At 57.8% G+C, this 22,292-nt stretch overlaps 2 protein-coding genes across 4 annotated transcripts in view; one reads left to right on the forward strand and one right to left on the reverse strand.

The window, feature by feature from the left end:
• DRP2 (dystrophin related protein 2) overlaps positions 1 to 12,003 on the forward strand; it is a 38,210-nt gene extending 26,207 nt beyond the window's left edge. For 2 of the 3 annotated variants that reach the window (XM_075896730.2, XM_025178655.3), the window contains 7 exons: positions 1,217 to 1,353; positions 1,676 to 1,741; positions 2,979 to 3,044; positions 3,316 to 3,459; positions 4,167 to 4,404; positions 4,586 to 4,706; positions 5,066 to 6,209. In XM_075896730.2, the coding sequence (XP_075752845.2) occupies positions 1,217 to 1,353; positions 1,676 to 1,741; positions 2,979 to 3,044; positions 3,316 to 3,459; positions 4,167 to 4,404; positions 4,586 to 4,706; positions 5,066 to 5,202 (909 nt within the window). In that variant the 3' untranslated portion in view covers positions 5,203 to 6,209. Of the gene's footprint in view, positions 1 to 1,216; positions 1,354 to 1,675; positions 1,742 to 2,978; positions 3,045 to 3,315; positions 3,460 to 4,166; positions 4,405 to 4,585; positions 4,707 to 5,065; positions 6,210 to 6,735 lie in introns of those variants that run through there. The other variant, XM_075896729.2, reaches the window with a different exon arrangement.
• On the reverse strand, positions 9,041 to 22,155 carry LOC102457172 (uncharacterized). Its single transcript, XM_089781720.1, has 7 exons — positions 21,467 to 22,155; positions 20,391 to 20,570; positions 19,634 to 19,822; positions 19,295 to 19,471; positions 18,478 to 18,619; positions 15,511 to 16,762; positions 9,041 to 9,113 (listed from the first exon to the last, which is right to left on the reverse strand). The coding sequence occupies exons 1-7, from the start codon at positions 21,560 to 21,562 to the stop codon at positions 9,041 to 9,043; spliced, it is 2,109 nt and encodes a 702-aa protein (XP_089637846.1). The 5' UTR covers positions 21,563 to 22,155.
• Positions 22,156 to 22,292: the final 137 nt, after the last annotated feature.

The raw sequence follows: 22,292 nt of genomic DNA on the forward strand, positions 1-22,292 counted from the left end.
TCTGGATGCCCCGCCCCTTGCTCTCTAGAGGCTTAGTTCTTTTGTGACATGTTCCGCCGTGGGCGCTGCCTGGAACCGGGGTACCCTGGGGCCCTCTGACCCACCAGCCTGAGCGCCCTCTCACCCTGCACTACTGAGACAAGCTGCAAAGCCTGCGCTTTTACCAGCACTCACACAGGTAGGGACTCGCCTAGCCACCAGCTTCCCAGCCCCCGAGCAGTGCTGCCCTGCCCTGGCTGCATCTGGCCAGTGTGTGGGTTTAATACCTAGTCCGCTTTCCCTCAATGTGAAGAGGGCCATGCGCGCTTGTCCAAGCCCAGGTCTTCCCCAGCATTCCAGTCAAAGCTTGTTGGGGTAGAGTCAAACAAAACCAAGTTTATTAACTACAAAAGAGAGATTTTCCCCCCAGTGATTATAAGTGATAGCAGGGAGATCAGATTACCTAGCAAACAAGCGTCGGTTGTGTTTTTGTTTAATACACTAAATAGTTTGGAGATGAATTTGCAGATTCGCACCCTGAGAAGTGATGCAAGCAGGCGGCTGAGTCAAGCTGCACTTGCTTTGGAGCTTGGAGTCCCCAGGTGTTAATAGACAGGCTAGAAATCCCTTTAGCCTGCGTCCAACAATTCTCCCTCACCCCGTTTGGTCTTTGTTCCTCACGTGTTTCCAGCCATCATCTGGTGTGGGGAGGGAAGAGCCTCAGACGATGTCGCTCCCTGCCTTGTGTGGCGTTAGTACATGGCAGGAATACTTCAGTTTTAAAACTTGGTTCCCAGCCTGGGAAAATGCTGACCTGCCAAGATGGAATTCAGCATCATGTGACCTGCCCGTGTAGGGTCCTAACAGCCGTTACTTACAGGCTGTCGGGAGCATTCTCAGGGAGGCTTGCTAGGTGGGAGATGAACTCCTAAAGCTTATTGTGTTTGCTAATGGTCCGTCACCGTGAATAGGTCCTGCCCAGCCAGTTATCTAGGCTGAAAGCATCTTGCCCAGCTGGCGTTGCCTAGGTGTGGCTACATGTGAAATACAGGGACATATTTATATTCAGATACAAAAACGATTCATGAATATAACCAGGATACTCACAGTTAGCAACTCATAATGTTTCCCTTGACTTACACTGCATACCATACACCATAACTATGTTCTAGTCCTGCCATCATATCACCTTGGAGACCATGGGGCGCTATGCCACTTGTCGTCTGTTTCTCTGCAGACCACATCCAGCGAGAACATGAGGGACTTTGCTACCACCCTCAAAAACAAGTTCCGGTCCAAGCAGTACTTCACCAAGCATCCGCAGAGAGGCTACCTGCCCGTCCAGTCTGTGCTGGAGGCCGACTTCACGGAGACGTGAGTGCTACCAGCGCACCAACAGGCCCTGCCTGACGCGCCCCCTTGGCTCCGACATGCAGATAGAGGGGATGACCAGTTGCGGGGGAAGAGCTGGACATTCAAAGGAAATGATCCAACTGCAGGGATCAGCGGTTGGATTGGTGTCTGGGCCTTGGGAGGTTTGGATGCTTCCATCTTCCAGTTCAACCTCCTGGGAGTGATGCTTCTCCGGATTGCCCCTGGGTTTTCTAGACCCAAATGGGGCTGGGGCAGCATGTCCTAGCCAGGGGCTGGCGTAAGGAAGCACAGAACCTCACTGACCTGTGCATGTCTCTTCCAGACCAGCTTCCTCCCCGATGTTACCACACGCCGATACCCACTCCCGGATCGAACACTTCGCCAGCAGGTACCACGTGCCAGAGCGAGGGAGAGGTGGAACAGTTACTCTGTCGCTTCAACCAGGGCCAGTCCGTGAGACCCTCTTGTCTGCCTTGTGTGCACCCTTCACTCTGCAGTTTGCAGGGTGGGAGTAACCCCAGTAATCCACCCACCCCTCTGCTGGGAATTCCCGTGAGTCACTTTGCAGGCAGAGATTGTGGCTAAAACTGGCTCAGTCCTGCTCCAAACCATGGGGCCCTTATCCTGGGAGGGGAAGCAGGGGAGTGACGCAGCTGCAGGGACCCCTTTTGGAGTGGGCTGCCCAGAGTGGTTCATACAGGTCCAGTAGACACACATTTTCATTTGTGAATTGTGTAATTACAGAAGAGGCCTCGTAAGCTGCCAGGCTTCCCCTAAAAGACAAGCCCAACCCCTCTTGAAGCCAGTCAACCCCTCACCAGCCCACTCGGAGTTTATGTTCCCAGCACCCTGCTTCAGGTCGCCCCATCGGACTTCATGCTCCTCCCCCCCCCCCCGCTGTAGTCTCCCAACCCATAAAGTGTTGCTCTGTGCAACCCCCCTGAGAGACAGGGCACTGCTGTTGTCCCCATTGCACAGATGGGAAACTGAGGCACAGAGATGAGGGTCCAGGCCCACCCAGATAGTTAGGTTTCAACTTCCATTTCAAGCAGTGATGTAGAGGCATGAACACCTGTGTGGAGCTGGGCTAACGGGCTTAGGTCACACAGGGGCCTTGGGTCTCTTCTAACGCTGTCGCCTGTTCCATGTAGGATCCATGTGCTACGTGAAACAGCAGCTCGGTTGTGAGGAGCCCCGGCTGGCCTCACGGAGGGGGCTCTCCAGATGATCTGTCCATGTTTACGGGGGGTTTTTCCTAAGAAGCACAAAAATGTTTAGAACCAAGTGGCAGGCACACTGGGGACAGAACAGCTGGGAAGACATCTAGTCCAGTTGCCTGCTGGAGACGTCAGGAACTGCGGCATGTGGAACAAATAGACACATGGGCACAAGTGAACACATAAGAATGGTCATAAAGGGTCAGACCAAAGGTCTATCTAGCCCAGTATCCTGTCTTCCAGAACCATCAAGCGAGAGACATCAACCCTACTCATCCTGGCTAATAGCCATTGATGGGCCTAACCTCCAGGCATTTATCTAGTTCTTTTTTGATTGCTGTTAAAGTCCTGGTCTTCACAACATCCTCTGGCAAGGAGTTCCACAGGTTGACTGTTTTGTTTCCCCAGGCTCGCAGAGATGGAAAACCAGAACTGTTCCTTGTTTAATGACAGCTTGTCCCCAGACGACAGCCTGTGAGTTGACGTATTTCTCTGCAATGCTTACATTGAAGCCGGCTTGGTGGGTGGGGCATGGGAGCAGCTCCTTCTCCTTTATCTGTCCTACCCTATCTGTGGTGCACAGTCCCCCCTCTGCACCCAGGAATAGAACTCGGGATTCCCCGGCGCTAAGCAGCACAGAACCCGCCTCTCCTGTACAAACCCCCATCCCTGCCGCCGTTCTTTCCCCGTGCACTCCCCCCGCTGAGAGCTCCCTCCCTGACCACCTCCTGGCACCTTGTGACAGGGACGAGGATCAGTACCTGCTGCGTCACTCCAGCCCGATCACCGACCGAGAGCTGGGGTGCAGCCCGAAGGTCGGCGACAGCCTCAACACGGAGGATAAGGGGGAGCTGGAGCGGATCCTGGCCCACCTGGAGGATGAGAACCGGTATGCGTGCGGCCAGAAGCCACGGCCAGAGAGTGAGGGGAAAGGAGCCAGCGAAATGCTGGATTGCAGGGCTGGGGGTGCCCAGGGGAGGGAGGGAGGGATGGAAAGAGCCCAACAGTTCGCTTGGCTGAGCCGTGAGAACTACCCACCAGCGTCAGGAGGGGACATTCTGCAGCACAGCGCTAGTCAGTGGTGGGGGGTGGAGCCGGCATGTAGGCGCCGTAGCGGGAGCGGGGAAGATGGATGTGGCAGGAGCCCTGTTGTCTGGGACGTCTGAAGCGAGACTGGAAAACGTGCTGCAGGGAGCAGGTTGGCCCTGAGCTAGGTACTAGCTGAACAAGCCTGGGTAGGTCTCTTCCGTCTCCCATGTCTTTGATGTATCCCCATGCCAACGGCCCGAGCACCAAGGAGCCAGCTGCAGGAGGAGGCTGTTTCCCCAGAGCTGAGATGTTTGTCTCCCAGAAGTTTCGTTCGTAGCTGATGTGTTTCGGGAGCGGGGGCTTGGGAGGGGGAAGGTATCGACTTGGGGGCAGGCAGAGAACTCAGGGAACGCTGGTTCCTGAGCCCTTACACAGCCCAGGGGGGCTTTCTTGGGGGCCTTTACTCATCCCAAGCCCACAGCTACTGGTGGGGCCGGGTCAGGGAGTCCAGCCTTGTCTCCAGAGCTGGTCGTGTCGCTGCTTAGACCCGGACTGTCCCTTTTACAGGATCCTCCAGGGAGAGCTGCGGCGTCTGAAGTGGCAGCACGACGAGGCAGTGGAGTCCCCCGCGGCGGCAGAGGGGTCTCCGGATGGGCCCCCAGACCCGCACAACGAGGAGCTCCTGGCTGAGGCCAGGATCCTTCGGCAACACAAGAGCCGCCTGGAGACCCGAATGCAGATCCTGGAGGATCATAACAAGCAGCTGGAGTCCCAGCTGCACCGCCTGAGAGAGCTGCTCCTGCAGGTACCTCCCAGGGACGGGAGGGAGAGCTGGGGCGGAGCCTTTGGCTGGATGGGAGAGGAGCCGTAATACGTGGGTGGCAGGGCTGGCAATGCAGGCGCGGAGGGTTGCAGGCCCAGGTTGAGGAAGGTGAAACAAAGGAGAAGCAGAAAACTTTTTTAGGAGGTCTCCTGTCTCCTGCCAGCCGCCTACCGATTTGGACGCCAGTGGCTCTGCAGCCTCTTCCTTGGCTTCCTCGCCCCATCCCTCGGAGGGAAGTCAGCCCCGGGAGAAGGAGCACCCCACCCCTGAAACTGAAGCTGCAGGTGAGGGTCTGGAGCTGGACCTTAATTCTCATGTGTTCCAGCCACTGCCTGGATCCTCCTCCCCCTTCGCTGTGATGCGTCCGGGGCGGTGGTCGTGGTGCTACGAGAGAGGCCCGTTCTTCTGCTGTGCAGTGCAGGGACCTGGAGTGTCCAGAGCACTCGGTCTCCCTGTGTCACTAGCCTCTCACCTCTTTGGCTTCACTTCCCTAAGGCTCTCCAGGCCTCTGCCGCGTGAGGGCATCTGTCATGTTGCCAGTCCCCACCCGGGTCCTGCCAGGTGGAGCTAGCCTACCTGGGAGCTATAGGCAGTGAATCTCTGAAAAAGGCCACTCACCGCAGCTCTGCCTTCTCCCCACCAGATGAGGTGGAGACGAGGGCACGGGACGTCAGCCTGTGTCTGGAGGACATCATGGAGAAACTGAGGAGTGCCTTCCCCAATGCCCAAGGTACCAGAGTGAAATCCCCGTCGCTGGCTTCTTATCCCTCCCGAAGATGAGTCTCTCGCTTGGCTCAAATGAAGCCCTCCCCCTTGTTCAGCCAGTCCTGCAAGACTTGGGTCCCAGCCGCCCCCCACTACCCCAGAGCTGCGAGGACTTGCATGGCAGAGCTTTCGGGGAGGAGAAATTCCCCCTAAGTGTGGAAAAGCTCCCCAGCTGCACAGAACTGCAGCCTTTGGCCCAGGAGAGAGAAGCCGCGCACAGGGGCTGCCTTTGGCCCTGGAGAGAAATATCAGTCCCAGGATATCAGACCTGGTACCGAAGGTTTCCACCCCTGCTGAAGAGGAACATGCCTGATCCCAGCTGGTTCCCGGTATCGCTAAATCTGCTCATCTCGAACCAACTCCCCCCTCTCCATCCCAGCCTGGAGGTGCAACCCGTTGCCCTGCACAGGCGGCAAAGACCAGAGCCCTGCATGTATCTGAAGAAATCACTCGCATCCTCCCACGTACCCAGGAACAGCCCGTTCTCAGCTGGGAATGTTTAGTTGGGGGATGGGGAGAATCTTTTTCAGCTGGGGGCCGCTGACCCAGAGAAAAATGAGTCGGGGGCCACACACAAGTGAGAAGCAAAAAATCCCCCAAAAACCAACAACCCCCAAAACAAAACCCAACCAAAAAACAAGAAACCAAACAAAACCCCTCTGAGACCTGAGCCCCACGCGCATGCAGCTCAGGGCACCGGGGCTCGCCTTGTGTTTCAGCCCTTAAGAACGGCCAGACTGGGTCAGACCAAAGGTCCATCCAGCCCAGTGTCCTGTCTGCCAACAGTGGCCAATGCCCCGGAGGGAATGAACAGAATCATCAAGCGACCCCACCCCTGCCACCCATTCCCAGATTCTGACAAACAGAGGCCAGGGACACCATTCCTGCCCATCCTGGCTAATAGCCATTGATGGACCTAACCTCCCTGAATCTATCTAGCTCTTTTTAGAGCCCTGTTAAAGTCCTAGTCTTCACAACATCCTCTGGCAAGGAGTTCCACAGGTTGACGGTGTGCTGCATGAAGAAACCTGCTACCATAGAGGGGTGCTTAGGCTCAGGGCTTCCCTCAGCAGTGGGGCAAGGAGACGAAGCTCGGAGACTTGTCGCAGGGCTGGAGCGCGAGCGCCCGCTTGCCCTACTGCGGCGGGAAGCCCTGAGTCTCATTGCAGGCTGGCTCAAGGTAAGCCAGGGACTAGATCTGGCCCACAGGCCATAGGTTCCCCACCCTGGTTTAGTAGCTGGCGTTGCTCTGAATGGCCCAGTCTTCTCACAATACTGACAATCTTCAGGTAAGGCTGGGATTTAGCACCTCTAACGCTGGGCTATGGCTTGAGCAAAGCTCCTGGACGTGGCTGCTCTTGTCAGCTAGTCTTAACAGCTCCCTAATCCCCCGTGTGAACCTTCCCTCGCGACCCAGCACCCCAGAGCCAAGGCTCCTGTGTGTGTGCTGGGGAGGGCGCTGGCGATCTCCCGCCACGCCCCTCACTCGTGTGACCGTTCTAACCAGCGTGGCGTCCCCCTCGTGTGACCTCTTGGCTTTTCTTTCAGGTGTGACCTCCCCTATCTAACACCTAAGAGGCTTTGCCTAACCAGCTTCTTGGCTGCTTTCCTCCCCGCCTCTCACCCTCGCGCCCCTCCTGGGACGGGCTTCCCTCGGCGGGCACCCAGTGGAATGGCCTCTGTGAAGCCCACCTATGTCAGAAGATCTCAGGGGAACTCCCAGTGGCTGCAGGCCCTTTGGAGGGGGGGCCGCCCCGAGGACCAGCTAGTTCCGCCCGAGCGCTCTGGGGTCTGGACTGAAGGGACTCTCTGGAGCACTCCTAAGAAAGCCAGAACTGAACCCGAGACAGTGGTGGACGTGAAAAAACACAGGCAAAGACTTGCCCCTCTGGCTGGTCGCAGACCGTTGCCCTCCTTGTGTCTGATGTAGGCCAGGTAAGGAACTCGCATTGGGGAGGGCAGGGCACAGCCACGCCTTGGCCCGCTGGAGCGCTGTGCTTTGCTTCTGCTCCCCGACAGCCTCCTGCTGGCACGGGAGCCCACAGCCGCGCCAGGCCCCGGGCAAGGAAGGGGAGGGCTGGCTCTGTGCTCCGGGGAGGGGCGGGGTAGCCAGCCCTCAGCACCGCCCGGAGAGCGGCACCACCCCCCCACCAGCCCTCAGCACTGCCTGGAGCGTGCCTCATGGTGCTCCGGCGGCCATTTAAAGGCGCCCCCCTCCCCCCCCGGCAGGACTGCCCACTGGGCAGCCTGATGCTCCTGCAGCAACAGGACAGTGAACAGCCTCGAGGATCTGTTTTTAAGCCCTTTTTTTAGCTACCAAAGGCTGCGAGTCTGATTAACTGAACGTGCCCCACGGCCTGGTACCCGGGGCTCGCCAGGCCCGGGCGGGGGTGCTTGACCAGGGGGAAGGGAGGAGTCAATAATACAGCTTCAGCCGAGCTAGTCGCCTTATCTGGAGAGGAGCGTTATAACAGCGAGCCTTAGCATCGGATTTACACTAGATTTATAGAGACAAGATAGAGAGATTCTGTACTTAACCACTATCCAGACTCACTCATGCATTAAATTCTCATGTTGTTTTCCGCCTCACTACTTGGGTCTATTCTAGCTTCTGCTTTTGAGCAGAAAGCACTTCCTGTGCTATCCTTTTCCCCCACGCCTCCCTGTCACAGGCACGGTTTGTGCCGCCCCGGCCTAGAAACTGCCTCGTGGTGACTTCTGCCTTGTGGGATTGGCTAGCGGCACTAGGAGTCAAAGTCAGGGTTCATTTCCCTTCCGAGCGGTCTGTCACCTTAACCCTAGAGCCGCCATTTCCCTTCCGAGCGGTCTGTCACCTTAACCCTAGAGCCGCCATTTCCCATCCGAGCGGTCTGTCACCTTAACCCTAGAGCCGCCATTTCCCTTCCGAGCGGTCTGTCACCTTAACCCTAGAGCCGCCATTTCCCTTCCGAGCGGTCTGTCACCTTAACTCTAGAGCCGCCATTTCCCATCCGAGCGGTCTGTCACCTTAACCCTAGAGCCGCCATTTCCCATCCGAGCGGTCTGTCACCTTAACCCTAGAGCCGCCATTTCCCATCCGAGCGGTCTGTCACCTTAACCCTAGAGCCGCCATTTCCCATCCGAGCGGTCTGTCACCTTAACCCTAGAGCCGCCATTTCCCTTCCGAGCGGTCTGTCACCTTAACCCTAGAGCCGCCATTTCCCTTCCGAGCGGTCTGTCACCTTAACCCTAGAGCCGCCATTTCCCATCCGAGCGGTCTGTCACCTTAACCCTCGAGCCGCCATTTCCCATCCGAGCGGTCTGTCACCTTAACCCTAGAGCCGCCATTTCCCATCCGAGCGGTCTGTCACCTTAACCCTAGAGCCGCCATTTCCCTTCCGAGCGGTCTGTCACCTTAACCCTAGAGCCGCCATTTCCCATCCGAGCGGTCTGTCACCTTAACCCTAGAGCCGCCATTTCCCTTCCGAGCGGTCTGTCACCTTAACCCTAGAGCCGCCATTTCCCTTCCGAGCGGTCTGTCACCTTAACCCTAGAGCCGCCATTTCCCTTCCGAGCGGTCTGTCACCTTAACCCTAGAGCCGCCATTTCCCTTCCGAGCGGTCTGTCACCTTTACCCTAGAGCCGCCATTTCCCTTCCGAGCGGTCTGTCACCTTCACCCTAGATCCAAGGTAGGAGCAACATCCCCTGTGATGGAAAATCCAACTAAATAAAGCAGGCAGCCCGGCTTCCCTCAGCTGAGTCTCGACACCCTGGACATGGGGGATTATCCCAGTGTGCCTAGTGGGTTGTTCCGATTTGTCAGGTTAGCGCTGGTCCTGGGGCTCCTCACGGCTTTGGGTGTCCGTGTGGCAGTTACTTCCCACCAGGCAGGCTGTCCTCTATTTCCCCACCTGACAGGTCAATGGGCTCCTTTTCCGCCAGGGTACTGCAAGAGAATGGGTGTGCTCACACCTCACGGTGACACTGAACCATTGTGACGACTGACATGCCCTGCATTGTGGCATGATGTCGTGAGGCAGTGGCAACGGCTGGAGCAAAATCAGGAAGAGGATGGAGCTGTGCTCTTGAGAGCTCCATCAGGCTTCTAAAAAATCTCTTCTCTGGCGCTAGGGCCCTTAGAGCCTTTGCTACAGTCCAGGGCGCTGTTTGGTTAGGGAGGCCGGAGGATACAGCTGGGATCTCTCCTTAAATGAAGGAACCACAGGGCATGGACGGGGGCGTACAAAACTTGAGTTGCCAGCAGGCAGTGTAGCACCTGGCTCCGGAAGGCTCCGGAAAGCTGAAACCCAGCGTTGTGGGTGAGAAGGCTGCAGAGCTGAGGGGAAAGGTACATGGGGAAGGGGGTGGGCTGCTCTGTCTTGGCGAGGCCTGGGGAGTGCCAGGCAAGAAGGCGGCGGCGTAGCAGTGGTGTTTTGGGAAGAACACCTAGGAATGCTGTAGGCAGACGGCGCGTTAGGGTTGCTCCATTCCCCAAGCTCTGCCATTAGTGTTTTATCTGGGGAACTCACCGCAGAATGCCTGGGGTGGGGATCTGACTGCTGCAGTCGTGCATTGGAAACGTTCTGGTTTGTGTCTCGAAACTGCTGTGGGCCATGTTGTTTGGATGGCGGTGGTGTGCCGTGGCCTGCTAGGCAACTGCCGTGTGGTGAGTTTGGGGGGCGCTGCAGGATGGGGTGAGGTCTGAGGGAGTGCGCCGTGTCTCGGAGGTTGTGTGCGAGGCTGACTTCGTGGTGCTCTGTTGTGGATCTCGCGCGGGGGCAGCACGTCGAGTACGTGGCATGAGGCTTGCTGTAGTCCGTTGTGCGTAGGAGCTGCTGTGATGTGTGACGTTGTGTAGTACAAGGTGCTGTGGAGGTGGGTGTCTGTTCGTAGCCCTGTGAATTCCCGTCGTGTGGTGACCAGTGGAAGCCCTGTCGATTGCTAGGCTTGCGCTAGCATCCTGGAGGGGCGGTGGGTTGCGCTTAGTGTAGCATGTAGGGCAGGAGGGTGACTTGCCCTGTCTTAGGGCAGCTGCAGAAGGTTGTGATTGTGTGTGAGAAGCACCAGGAAGGTTTTTCGGTGACTCCGTGGCAGGAGTGTTTTCGGAGGGGGCCGGGAGCCACTCCTGCAGGGGACTGTCAGCCTAGCAGAGGCGCTCTGTGTTGGGAGCAGTGCAGAAGGCTCAGGCTGGAGAGAGCTCTGACAGATGGGACTGTTTGAGACACACAGACCCAGACAAACAGGGCGTCCTTTGCTCCCCTGGGAGCCTGCAGCTGCTGCTCCCCTGAACTGCTGCTGGCTTTGCCCACCTTGGGGCTCTCCCCAGCCCACACCAGGCTGGTGCCTGGCTCCAGTCTGGAGGAGAAGACACTTCGATTGCACCAGCCTAGCCAGGCTCAAAGGGAGAGGAGGCAATGCAGACAGGTGGCGTTTACCACCCTACAGTGCAGGCACAACCCACTTAGCTCCAGTGCCTCTACAGCTGGGAAGGGTTTGGTCCTACCATGGCCTGTGGCTTCCTCGGCTGCCTGCCACACGGAGATGCAGGCCGAGGGCCCTGCTGCAGGGATGGCTGCAGCCCCCCGGTATCAGTGGTGATGGCAGAAGGCTCCGTCTGCTAGCAAACCCGGAGAAGGGCTGGCAGGGATACTGTTGAGCATGTGGAAGAGCGAGGCTGGGAAGTGGCTAAGAGCGAGTGAGCGGTAAGAATAGGGCCAAGGCACCTCTGAAAGCGTGGTCAGGAGTTGGTGCTTTTCCCAGCTCGGACTCTCCCTTCTGGGGTGCAGAACCTGGCACCCACTCATCTCCCCGACTAGGGCTGGTTCGGTTCAGAGCCCTGCCCGGCATGAGCCGCGACCGAGTCAGAAGGGACCACCGTGGGTCTGAGCTCCTGTTTCTCACAAGCCGCCCACCCCCCAGCCACCGCACACGAGCAACGGGAATTAGGCCATCGCTGCCCAGAGGCTGCCAGCCTAGGATGTGCCGCAGGCAGAGAGAAGAGGGACTGTGGTGCCAGAGGCCCCCGCAGCGGCAGGGAAATGCTCAAATAAACCCAGCAAGTGACTCGTGCCCACAAGCTGCCGAGAAAGGTAGAATCCCCCGCAAAGGCCCTGCTAATCTGAGTGTCTCTGCTCCACGGAGTGACAGCGCCATAAGCCCAGAGAGTGGGGTCTCTTTACCTTGACCCCCATACCCTGGGACTCCGCCCCCTCTGCTCTGCCCTCCTTGAATACAGGTGTTCCTGGACGTTGCCCAGTCTCAGACCTGTTCTACAGCATCCCCTCCGGGTGCAATATTTGGTTCCCACTTTCACAAAGCTCTGCGGCACGCCACCATTCTCTTCGCCATGAGTGCTGATCCAGGCTCGGATTAAACCACCTGATACACTGATGTACGTAGTGGGGCGTTAGCTAGGAAAAGACCTGAGTTTTCTCTCTGTATCTCCTCTGAGCTCCTTCCCTTCACTACCGAGCCCTGCCGCATCTAATTCCCATCAGTTAGGTGCCGAAATACTTGTGAGGACCGGCCCCGATTGCTTTGCCCTCTGCCTCCGGAAAGGGCAGTTGTAGAGAATCTGAGCTCTCTCCCCACCTAGCTGTGCGCCTTAAGACAAGACATAGCCCAGGCCAACCGACCCAACCTCTAGGACGTTTTCGTGGGAAGCAAAGACTGTCTTGTGCATAAGTGAGTTCAGGATTTCTGTTACAGCTGGGCAGGGAACGAACTAGCTAACTCGGGGTGCTGTGTGCTGCGGTGCTGTCCTCACTGGCTTCTCTCCCTTTCGGCTCTGGAGAGAGAATAAATTTGTATTTATATTGATACGTCAGCTGGTGCTTTGACCTCATTATTCCGGTTGCGCCCCTTCCTTCTCTCCCTGTGAATCTGCCATTCGGGGCTTGCTGGTTTGCACCCCACTGCTCAGTGCCAGAGGGTGGGGAGCAACTTCCCTGGTGGGTAAGGCAGTGCACAATCATCCATCCTCTCCTGTCTCTGCTCCCTTCCTTGCAAGAGCCTGTTAAAGGGGGCTTGGAGGAGCGGGACGTTGCTCACATTTCTGGGGACGGCCGTGGTCCTACCCCAGACCAGATTTGCTCAGTTTACAGGGTGTGTGTTTTCCTCTGTGCCCATGCCCCAAACTCATCCTGGGGCCTGGCAGCAGAATTGGCTCCGTTAGCTCATCCATCATTGCCAGGACTAGCGACTCCGCCGTGGGCACTTCATTAATAACGCTGTGGACAAAAGGAGGCCAGACTAGAGTCCCTCTCCCTCTTCCAGGGCCCTGCTGGCTCTGCGGGTGGGAATGTTCGTGGTGAGCCGAGCAGGCAGGAGTCTGGCTACACCCGGGGCCCATGCGTAAAGGAAGTGCTGGTTTCTCAGGCTCTTCTCTGACCAACAAAATCTGTTCCAAAGTTCCCGGCCCTGCCCATCAGGAAGCTGGGATTTGACAACCACAGCCAGAGCTTAGGCCGTTTTTCTTTGCCTGCTCTTGTATGGAAGAGCCTTTTCCAAGCAGGCAAAACAAGGAGTCCTCTGGCACCTTAAAGACTAACAGGTTCTTTAGGGCATGAGCTTTTGGGGGCTGCAGCTCACAATCCCACAAAAGCTCATGCCCTAAGAAACTTGTTAGTCTTTAAAGATGCCACCAGACCCGTGTTCCCTGTAAACTGAGCGATTGCTCAGGAGAACTTCAAATGCCACCCATTCTAGAGGTGGTGCACATCACCCATGTTTAGGTGCACACCACAAAAATTATTCTTCACATGGATGAAAAATTAGAGAGAACATTGCACGGGACTCCTCGTTCTTTTTGCTAACAACCAACCAGGGCACCAGCTTACAAACAGGGGTGCCCAAGTGCATAATGAGACAGGAAACCCTGGGCAGAGATTCCTCTCCCCCCCTTCCAAACTCCCTCTGGGCTCTAGTGACTCTTAGGCTGTGTCTACACTGGCACGATCTTGTGCCAAAGCAGCTGCTCTTGCGCAAAAACTTGCTGCCTGTCTACACTGGCCACGTGTCCTTGTGCAAGTAAACTGACGTTTTACTGTATAAAATCAGGGCTTCTTGCACAAGAACTATGACACTCCCGCTCAGGAATAAGCCTTTTTGCACAAGTGCTCTTCCACAAGAGGGCAGTGTAGACAGGCAACATGAATTTCTTGCGCAAGAAAGCCCGATGGTTAAAATGGCCACCAGAGCTTTCTTGCGCAAGAGAGCATCTCCACTGGCATGGATGCTCTTGCGCAAAAGCACATTGACATACCAGTGTCGACACTCTCTTCTGGAAGAGTTTTTGCACAAGGACTCTTCCACAAAAGAGTTCTTGAGCAAGAAGCTGCCAGTGTAGACGTAGCCTTAGACTGGGTCTTGTGTTACCTAATCTCGCTCCTCTTTCAACCAGGAGACTGGTTTGCAGTTGCCTTTGTCCTACCCTTAGCCTAACACTTCCAGACCTATTGGCCTGAGAATGGTAGAGCTCTTTACAAACACCCCACGGGAGGGACTTGCTACTGACCGTGCTAGCTGCAGAATCCAGGAGTCCTCCCTCCGAGGCTACACCCCTCCCCGCCATTTTCATGTGTAATGGACAGGCACCTGCTGCTAATGGTGGAATGTCTGGTTGTCATTCTGCAGGTCCCATTCCCAAGCCTGGTCCTGTGGTCAGCTGGTCACCCCACCCCACCCACCGTATGGCAAAGGGGGAGCTGAACTGGACTCCAGAGTGGACAGAACTCTGGCAGTGGCCTGTGGACACTAGGAACCTCCCAATCCAGACTCCAGTCCCAGGGATTACACTGGTAGCATGGGGATAATTCCCCCCTTCTTCCCCGCTGCTCCCCAGCCATACACCGGCCCCCCGCCATCACCACCACCCTGGAGCCAAAGCAAAACCACTGGGCTCCATCCTCGGGCTCCTCTTTTGGCGTGTGAGCTCGTGGGCAGATGGCCTTGCTGCAGGGAGCCCAGGCAGGGCTGTGTGTGTTATTAAATCCCCCCTCCCAGGCTGGTTGGGGGGCCGGGAGCATGGCGGGAAAGCAAAGCGCTCTGGTCTGGGGGGCCGCTTGGGCGTCTGCTGCTCACAGACACTAGGCGCAGCCCAGAAGAATCCTTCCACAGCCTTGCCAGGGACGCACTTTATTTCTGAGCGAGCTCGCAGCCACAGCACACGGGCCAGGGGCTAGCGCTGCGGCCTCGGCCCGGGGTGAGCGCCGGCTCCTGCGCCCCGCAGGGGCTGGCTGGGAGAGCGGGCGCCCACGGCGTCGGGTGGATGAATTCGAAGTCGGCTCCCGTGGCTGGGTTGGGTTGTCAGCTCCCGGTTTCGTTGGTGTCTCGGCCATGACAGGGCTCGGGAGGAAGCCTGCACAATACAGACCTACCGCCGGGGGCCCGGAGCTCGAGCCCAGGCCCAGACGCTGAGCCCCGGCTCTTCCTGCAGGGCACAGCCTAACTAGTCACCGAGCGGCCCAACTAGGCCACCGCCACCTCAGCCTGGCCCTGTGGCCTCCGCTCCCAGCTTTGCCCTGCCCGCCCTGGGCTCTCGGCTGCCCGGCTCTACCCTGCTAGAGGCTGGGAGCCTTCGCCCACCTCTCCTAGCCGGCCCCATCGAGCGGCAGCAGTGTCCCTCCGTGCAGCCCTCCCTGCAGGGCAGTGGTGAGGGAGCGTCTTGCACGTCTCAGCAGGCGTCTCCCAGCGCCCTGCTGCCCTCTCCGCCCGGCCCTGCCCCTCCCCACAAGCTCTGCTCCGCTGCATCGGAGCTGGCTTGTCCTCCTGCTTTCCTGCCCCCTTCTTCCTCTGCCTCTGCGCACCGTGCCCTGCCTGCTGCCCCGTGGCCCTCCCGGGCAGGCTCCTCTCCCCCGCCTCGCTCAAGTGGCATCTTCGGGCCTTGAACGAGATGAGACACTGCCTCACGCTCGCCTTGGCTTGCGCCTTCCCTCTCTGCGCTGGAGCCTCCGTCGCCCAGGCCTGGGTCCTCTGCCCCTGAGCGTGCTGGGCCTTCTCCTGCTCCATCTGCTCCAGACGTCCCTTGGGCTGGTCCTTTCCCCGGCTCCCCCCACCCTGCGTCCAGCTTCTCTCCTCCCCCTCCTGTCTCCTCCGTCCCACCCCCGACCCCAGACGTCCCTTGGGCTGGTCCTTTCCCCGGCTCCCACCACCCTGCGTCCAGCTTCTCTCCTCCCCCTCCTGTCTCCTCCGTCCCACCCCCGACCCCATAAGTCCCTTGGGCTGGTCCTTTCCTCAGCTCCCCCCACTCTGCGTCCAGCTTCTCTTCTCCCCCTCCTGTCTCCTCCGTCCCACCCCCGACCCCAGACGTCCCTTGGGCTGGTCCTTTCCTCAGCTCCCCCCACCCTGCGTCCAGCTTCTCTCCTCCCCCTCCTGTCTCCTCCGTCCCACCCCCGACCCCAGACGTCCCTTGGGCTGGTCCTTTCCTCAGCTCCCCCCACTCTGCGTCCAGCTTCTCTTCTCCCCCTCCTGTCTCCTCCGTCCCACCCCCGACCCCAGACGTCCCTTTGACTGGTCCTGTCCCGGGCTCCCCCCACCCTGCGTCCAGCTTCTCTCCTCCCCCTCCTGTCTCCTCCGTCCCACCCCCGACCCCAGAAGTCCCTTGGGCTGGTCCTTTCCCTGCCTTCCCCCACTCTGTGTCCAGGTTCTCTCCTCCCCCTCCTGTCTCCTCCGTCCCACCCCCGACCCCAGAAGTCCCTTGGGCTGGTCCTTTCCCCGGCTCCCCCCACTCTGCATCCAGCTTCTCTTCTCCCCCTCCTGTCTCCTCCGTCCCACCCCCGACCTCGGAAGTCCCTTGGGCTGGTCCTTTCCTCAGCTCCCCCCACTCTGCGTCCAGCTTCTCTTCTCCCCCTCCTGTCTCCTCCGTCCCACCCCCGACCTCAGAAGTTCCTTGGACTGGTCCTTTCCCGGACTCCCCCCACTCTGCGTCCCGCTTCTCTTCTCCCCCTCCTGTCTCCTCCGTCCCACCCCCAACCCCAGACGTCCCTTTGGCTGGTCCTTTCCTCAGCTCCCCCCACTCTGCGTCCAGCTTCTCTTCTCCCCCTCCTGTCTCCTCCGTCCCACCCCCGACCCCAGACGTCCCTTTGACTGGTCCTGTCCCGGGCTCCCCTCTTTCTGCTCTTTCTCCCCCAAGTCCTGTGTCTTCCCCAGAATCCCGCAGGCCTCGTTCCCCCTTTGGGTGGATGTTCCCTTCCCCAAGTCCTGCCTCTCCCATGACCCCCTCTGGTCCAGACCTGCCTTGGTCTTGTCCTTCCCCCTGTGCTGTGGAGCTTGCTGCTCCCAGCCTGGTCTCTTCCCTACCTTCCCCCCAATCTCCTCCCTCCTGCCGGCCAGCTCCAGCATTCCCAACCCCTTCCCACTGCCCCCTCCCTGCTTTGGCCCCTTGGAGCTGCGGCTGCTGGAAGAGGCCCTGGTAGCGCTGCCGATCTTCCACGCGTTTTTCTCTCATCCGCTCCCCCAGCAGCCTCAGCTCTTTCTTCACAGCCGCTGCCAGCGACGGGTCCAGTTGAGCCACCCTCAGGAAGTCGTCTCGGGCCTCCGCTTCGTTCCAGACGGCCGCATGCGCCTTGGCACGCTTGAAATAAGCCTTCACGTTCTCTGGCAAGTGCGGAGAAGCTTGGGGTTACGCTCCTTTTCCTACTAGCCTCTATCAACCCCCCGTCAGCTCATGGCCTGAAGGGTTCATATCCCCGCTGGGGATGTTCTCATTGTCCAGGTCTATAACCTTAGGCTATGTCTACACTCGCGGCTTCTTGTGTCAAATATGCAAATGAGGCTAAGCTTGGAATACTACCAAGCCTCATTTGCATACCTAATGAGCCGCCATTTTTGCAGAAGAGGCTCTTGCGCCAGAAGGAGCTGTCTACACTGCCCCTTCGTGCGCAAGAAAACCCCTCTCGTGCAATGCCGTTATTCCTGAAAATAATCAGCATAACGGCACAGCGCAAGAGGGGTTTTCTTGCGCAAGAAGGGGCAGTGTAGACAGCTCCTTCTGGTACAAAAGCCTCTTCTGCAAATATGGCGGCTCATTAGGTATGGAAATGAGGCTCACGGATATTCCAGGCTTAGCCTCATTTGCATATTTGACACAAGAAGCCATGAGTGTAGACATAGCCTAAGTGAGCTCTGGGCCTATAGAGCCAATGACAGCAAGTGGCACAGGCTACGTTATAGCTACTGTGACAGTATTCCCTGTCCAGGACAGAGTTCTCACCTGGGGAAAGCTGTAGATGAGGGACATGAAAACACTCAGGCTGTGTCTAGACTGGCCAGTTTTTCTGGAAAATCAGCCACTTTTCCGGAAAAACTTGCCAGCTGTCTACACTGGCCGCTTGAATTTCCGCAAAAGCACCGACGATCTCATGTAAGATTGTCAGTGTTCTTGCGGAAATACTATGCTGCAAAACTTTTGCGCAAAAGGGCCAGTGTAGACAGCCCAGATTTGTTTTCCGCAAAAAAGCCCTGATAGTGAAAATGGCGATCGGGGCTTTTTTGCGGAAAAGCGCGTCTAGATTGGCCACGGACGCTTTTCCGCAAAAAGTGCTTTTGCAGAAAAGTGTCCGTGCCAATCTAGACGCTCTGTTCTGAAAATGCTTTTAACGGAAAACTTTTCCGTTAAAAGCATTTCTGGAAAATCATGCCAGTGTAGACATAGCCTCACTGACCAGCCCGAGTGCAGGCTACCAGCCTGTTCCTGAATCTGCCACTCGGCATGCACCATGGGCGTGGCCTTCTATGGATGGCCCCAAGCGATTGGATGGCAATATTACTCTGCCAGCCTGGAACACTTTCTCTGTGCACATATAAGAGCTTCTGCTCCCTTCCCCCAGCAATCGAAGGGAGCAGCTGACGACGCACTCCCAGTTCAAAACCAATGATAAAGGCAGACAGCTGGACTGGAATCCATTGGCAAATTCAATACAATCAACTTAGGCGTGAATGCGGATCTTGTGCTTAACCCACTACAAAGGCAATTCCCCCTCTTTGGATATTCACATCTCCATGCCCAATGCCCTGCCTTGATTGGTCTCAATAAGGTAATACAGCTTTTCAGAGTGGGCCTGCCAGCTGGAGTAGAATTTATTGCCACTTCAGCTGATGTGGGTTTTCCCCTAATAAATCTGTTCTTCCCTACGGTGCTGCAGAACTCCTCCTTGTTTTTGCCAATACAGACTAACCCAGCCCCCCCACTGAGACTTTTCCAAGGGGATTGGCAGCAGGGAAGAAGCGGCCGTGGGCCAACAGCACTGGGGGGCAGAGTCTCCTCTCTGGGAGCCCAGGGGAAGGTTGGCACAGGCAGGCTGGGCGATTACCGTTGTCCTTCTGGAGAAGGTCGGTGGTGTGCTCCAAGACCTCGTAGTACTCCCCCAGCTCCAGCTGGCACTGGCAGTAGTTCAGCACAAGGGGCGTGATGAGGTGCTCCAGGCTCAGCCAGTCTTCAGCCCAGGGCTTCTCCTATTCAAAATCCAGCAATGTGCTGCGTGAGCACCAGCCCTGCCTGCCTGGCCGGAGAACGCTCAAAGGCTCAGCGCACCTGCTGCTGGGAGAGGTGCCTCGTGCATCCCGTGGGGGCGAGCTGTGGCAAAAGGGGGGCTGTAGCTCCCTCTGAAGGGCAAGACGGAGCACACTTCCTGGGGCTCCCCGGGCATGCATGGCCCAGCTGGCTGCCTATGCCCTTCAGAGAGCCACGGGGGGAGCTTTCTGGATCCCCTCTCTGGAGGCCACGGCCCAGAAGTGGCTGTTTGCAGCAAGCCCTGCCTGGCCCTTCGCAGTCACTTGGTCTGGTTTAGTTCGCAGGACTTTGTACCCTGACAATGCCCCCGTGAAGGCCAACGAGGGTCGGTTCTCCCAGCCGCAGGGAGAGCAAAGTGACAGGCCGACAGGGCTGTTTACTGCCTTAGGAATTGCAGTGCTGGCCCAGGGCCTCATGAAGCCAGCTCACCACTGCTACGTGGATACCACGGGCCAGCGAGGAGAAAACCGGTGCGAGGCGCGCCGTACCACCGCAATAGGCCTGGGCACAGGCAGCCTGAGCAGAAGTCTGTCCCTGCTGCAGCAGACCACTGGCCTCCACCTCTACCTCAGCCCGTCCCTCCCCACTTGCGGTGTCCAGCGGGGGGCGGCTCTCACCTTGGCCTGGACGTTCCGCAGGCAGATGACGGCTTCCTGGTACTTTGCTGCTGCCTCCTGGTACCTCTTGAGCAGGACCAGCCGGTTGCCCTCGCGGTGCAAGACAGGAACAGCCGACAGCTTCTCCTCTTTGCTCATGGCCCAGGTGTCCCGCTTGTAGGACGAGGGGTCGTCCACCTGGTGGGGGGGGGGGAGAGACCTTCACACTCCTGGGCCCACTCTGCCTGGGATAGCTGAGCCGGGCTCCCCCTCCCCCAGAGGAGCCACCAGCTTGGGCTGTACTGAGCGGAGCATCTCCACAGCCCTGCCATGGCCTGTCCCGGCTCGCCCGGGCCTTACTTTGAAAAGCTCCATGATGAAGATGAGGGGCTGGGGGGCCCTCTGCAGCTCATCCAGGTCCACATAGCCAGTGCTGTGATAGTCAAACATGTTCCCCATCCCGCAGCGGTGCTTCTGCCCTTCCAGCGGGTCCCTGCCCTCCGCGATCCTCCGCATGCCCTTGGAGACCAGCGCGTACATGCCTGTGTGCTGAAACATGGCGGGGGGAGAGGAGGGACACCTTGGCTCGTGCAAGTGTGCAGAACAACCCCCGGCCTGCGGGCCAGCGAGAGCAGGTGGGGCGAGATGGTGTAGGGCGATGTGGGGCCCTGCCTCTGTCAGCTATTCAGCCAGCAGGGCAGGAACACTCTAAACGCAGCCCCCTCTCGCAGTGGAGGGAAGAGGAACCGTGTGCTAGAGGGCCGAGTTGCAGCCCGAGCTGGGGCTTTTCAGCCTGTCCTAGAGTGAGGACGCCCGCCACGCCTCAGGTGTAAAGCCCTGGGGAGGACCTGGCGAGGAAGGACAGGCTGCTGGGCTAAGCAACCCAGCGCTCCAGCTCCCCCAGTTGTGACACGGGGCAGGATGTGAGACCGTTCAGGGGGCATGGAGCCAGGCATAAGGCAGGCACAGAAGATACGGCGCACCTATGCCATCCTGCCTCGCGGGCAGTGAGCGTGTCCCTGTGTGCATGTGATGGTGTCAGTGTTGAGGGTGCACAATGCGTGTGTGTGTAAGGGTCTGAAATCTAGGTGTTCCCAGCCACGGGGGTATCACTCACAACAGCGTCACACCAGAACTCCGCCACCTCGCCGATCCTCATGGAGGTTAGCAAGGTCTCCCACACCTCGATTTTGAACAGCTTCCCCACGATGATCTCCATGGGGATGCCAGCTTGCCGGCTGTCGTCGATCACAGTGCGCTCAAAGTTGTCTTTGAGGGTCTGAAAGTGGAACGTGAGCTGCACCAAAGAGACCAGTGCACAGTGGGTCAGCTACAGGCGAGGGGACAGGAGGCGGCAGTAGCCTGGTCTCCTTCCCCTCCCATCTTTGGGTCACCGAGAAGGGGAGACATGACCCCAGCTTAGTGTTACTTAGTTGTTCTCACGGAGCGAAGGGATGGGCTGTGAGACACTCCACCATCTGCTATGTAGTTATATACACAACTGCCCTCTGCTGCGACCTCTTTTTAACCCAACTCAGCTGGGGCTCCAGTAGCATGAACTTCCTCACACCCTGCTCTGCAAATACAGCAGGCAAACTTCATAGCAAGCGAACCACAAAGAAAATCCTTAAGTGCCACCGCAAGGGGCTTCGAAAGCTGGCTTGTGTGTACACACAAAGGGCACCACGTCACCCACACTATGGGCTCCCTAGATCTCTGCCTCCGCTGTGGATGTCACCGTCAAACGCCTTCATTCCGTCCTTTTGCTGTGCTAATGCAGTCCCAGGAGCCTGAGCTGGATTACACCACAAAGCTGCCAGCTGGATTCCAGTGGCAGAGCCTATTAGTGCCGCTGAGGAAGGAGGCAGACGAAACGCAGCTGGAATCTCAGAGCCCGCAGCTCTGGCGGTTAGAAAAACCTGCTGCCTGGTCAACTCAGCTACACTGATCTGGACTCAATGAGAGAAGAAATCAGCTGCTTTTATTTTTAGTCTCTTCTGACTACCGGTGCTTTTCAAGGGAACACAGACAGGATTTCTGTAATAAGGGTTCTGGGTCACCACCTACCGCAGGGGAGTCTGGGAGCCAGCTGCTGGCGAGTCGGATCCTGGCTGTGACTCTAGGGTGCAGGGGAACAGCTGACCTGCTCTACCCCTGCTTAGCCAGTTGGAGATGCTTGTTGAGCGTAGTTACCTTGCTCCCATCTTTGAATTGCGGCAGCTCCCCACGGCCTCCATGTAAAATCTTTTTCTTGACTCCTTCCACATTAAGCAAGTACATTTCATCCATGCTGGAGCGGTCGGCAGATCTCCCACCTCACCTCTTGGGGGTGCTGGCCGCACCCACGATTGTTCTGTCTCTTCCCAGAGCTGCCGGGTGCCTTCGTTCCTTGTCTGTTGGGATGAGTTTTCTTCCTCATCTAACAGCCTTTAGGCTACTGCATATCTGGCCTCAGGCTGCCCATCCTGAATGAGACAGACTGCTCTGCCTCCTAAAGCGTTTTCTCCCTGGACTCCCCCTAGGCGGAGTCCTGCCCCTTCAGGAGCAGAGAGAATTGTGCTGTACCACAATCACCTCAAGACGGCGGAGGGTCCCTGTTGTCTGTTATATTTCCTTACCCGTCTGCGCCTCGCTCTGTGGCACAAAAGAGCCTTCCGCCCAGTGCCCTGCGATGCATTCAGACAACTGCTGACTGGGCTGCCCTTCTAATCCCCTGCCTGGTCAATCTAGGATTGGCCTCCCTAATCAATCTGGAATTAGAGAAAGCTCTTTACTCTCCAGGGCTCTACCCAGAATGGGAGGGGTGTCCCCACAATGACAGCACAACAGCAGCTTCCCAGTGTTTTCCCTCGGGAGGGTCCCCTTTGTATCGAACTTGCTGTCGGTGAGTGAGAAGGCAAAGCCGCTGCAGAGCCCCACCACGTAACTACAAGCACCAGGGAGCTGTGTTTCCAGCTGGCGAAGGGACAGTGCCCGTCGCAGCACCACAGAGGAAATGAGCAGTAATGGACAGACACGG

This window comes from Pelodiscus sinensis, chromosome 13, assembly GCF_052426305.1.
Source record: "Pelodiscus sinensis isolate ZL-2025 chromosome 13, ASM5242630v1, whole genome shotgun sequence".
Lineage (NCBI taxonomy): Eukaryota > Metazoa > Chordata > Testudines > Trionychidae > Pelodiscus > Pelodiscus sinensis.

Bases quoted from the DNA above. Each gene is read 5' to 3' on its own strand.
- LOC102457172 (XM_089781720.1), bottom strand. From the start codon at position 21,562: ATGGATGAAATGTACTTGCTTAATGTGGAAGGAGTCAAGAAAAAGATT. The intron at 18,620-19,294 runs GTGAGAGCCGCC...GATTTTGAATAG, and splicing joins TGCGGAACGTCCAGGCCAAG to GAGAAGCCCTGGGCTGAAGA. The intron at 9,114-15,510 runs GTGGGGGGAGCT...ATTCTCTTGCAG, and splicing joins GGAGAGAAGCTGGACGCAGG to TACCCTGGCGGAAAAGGAGC.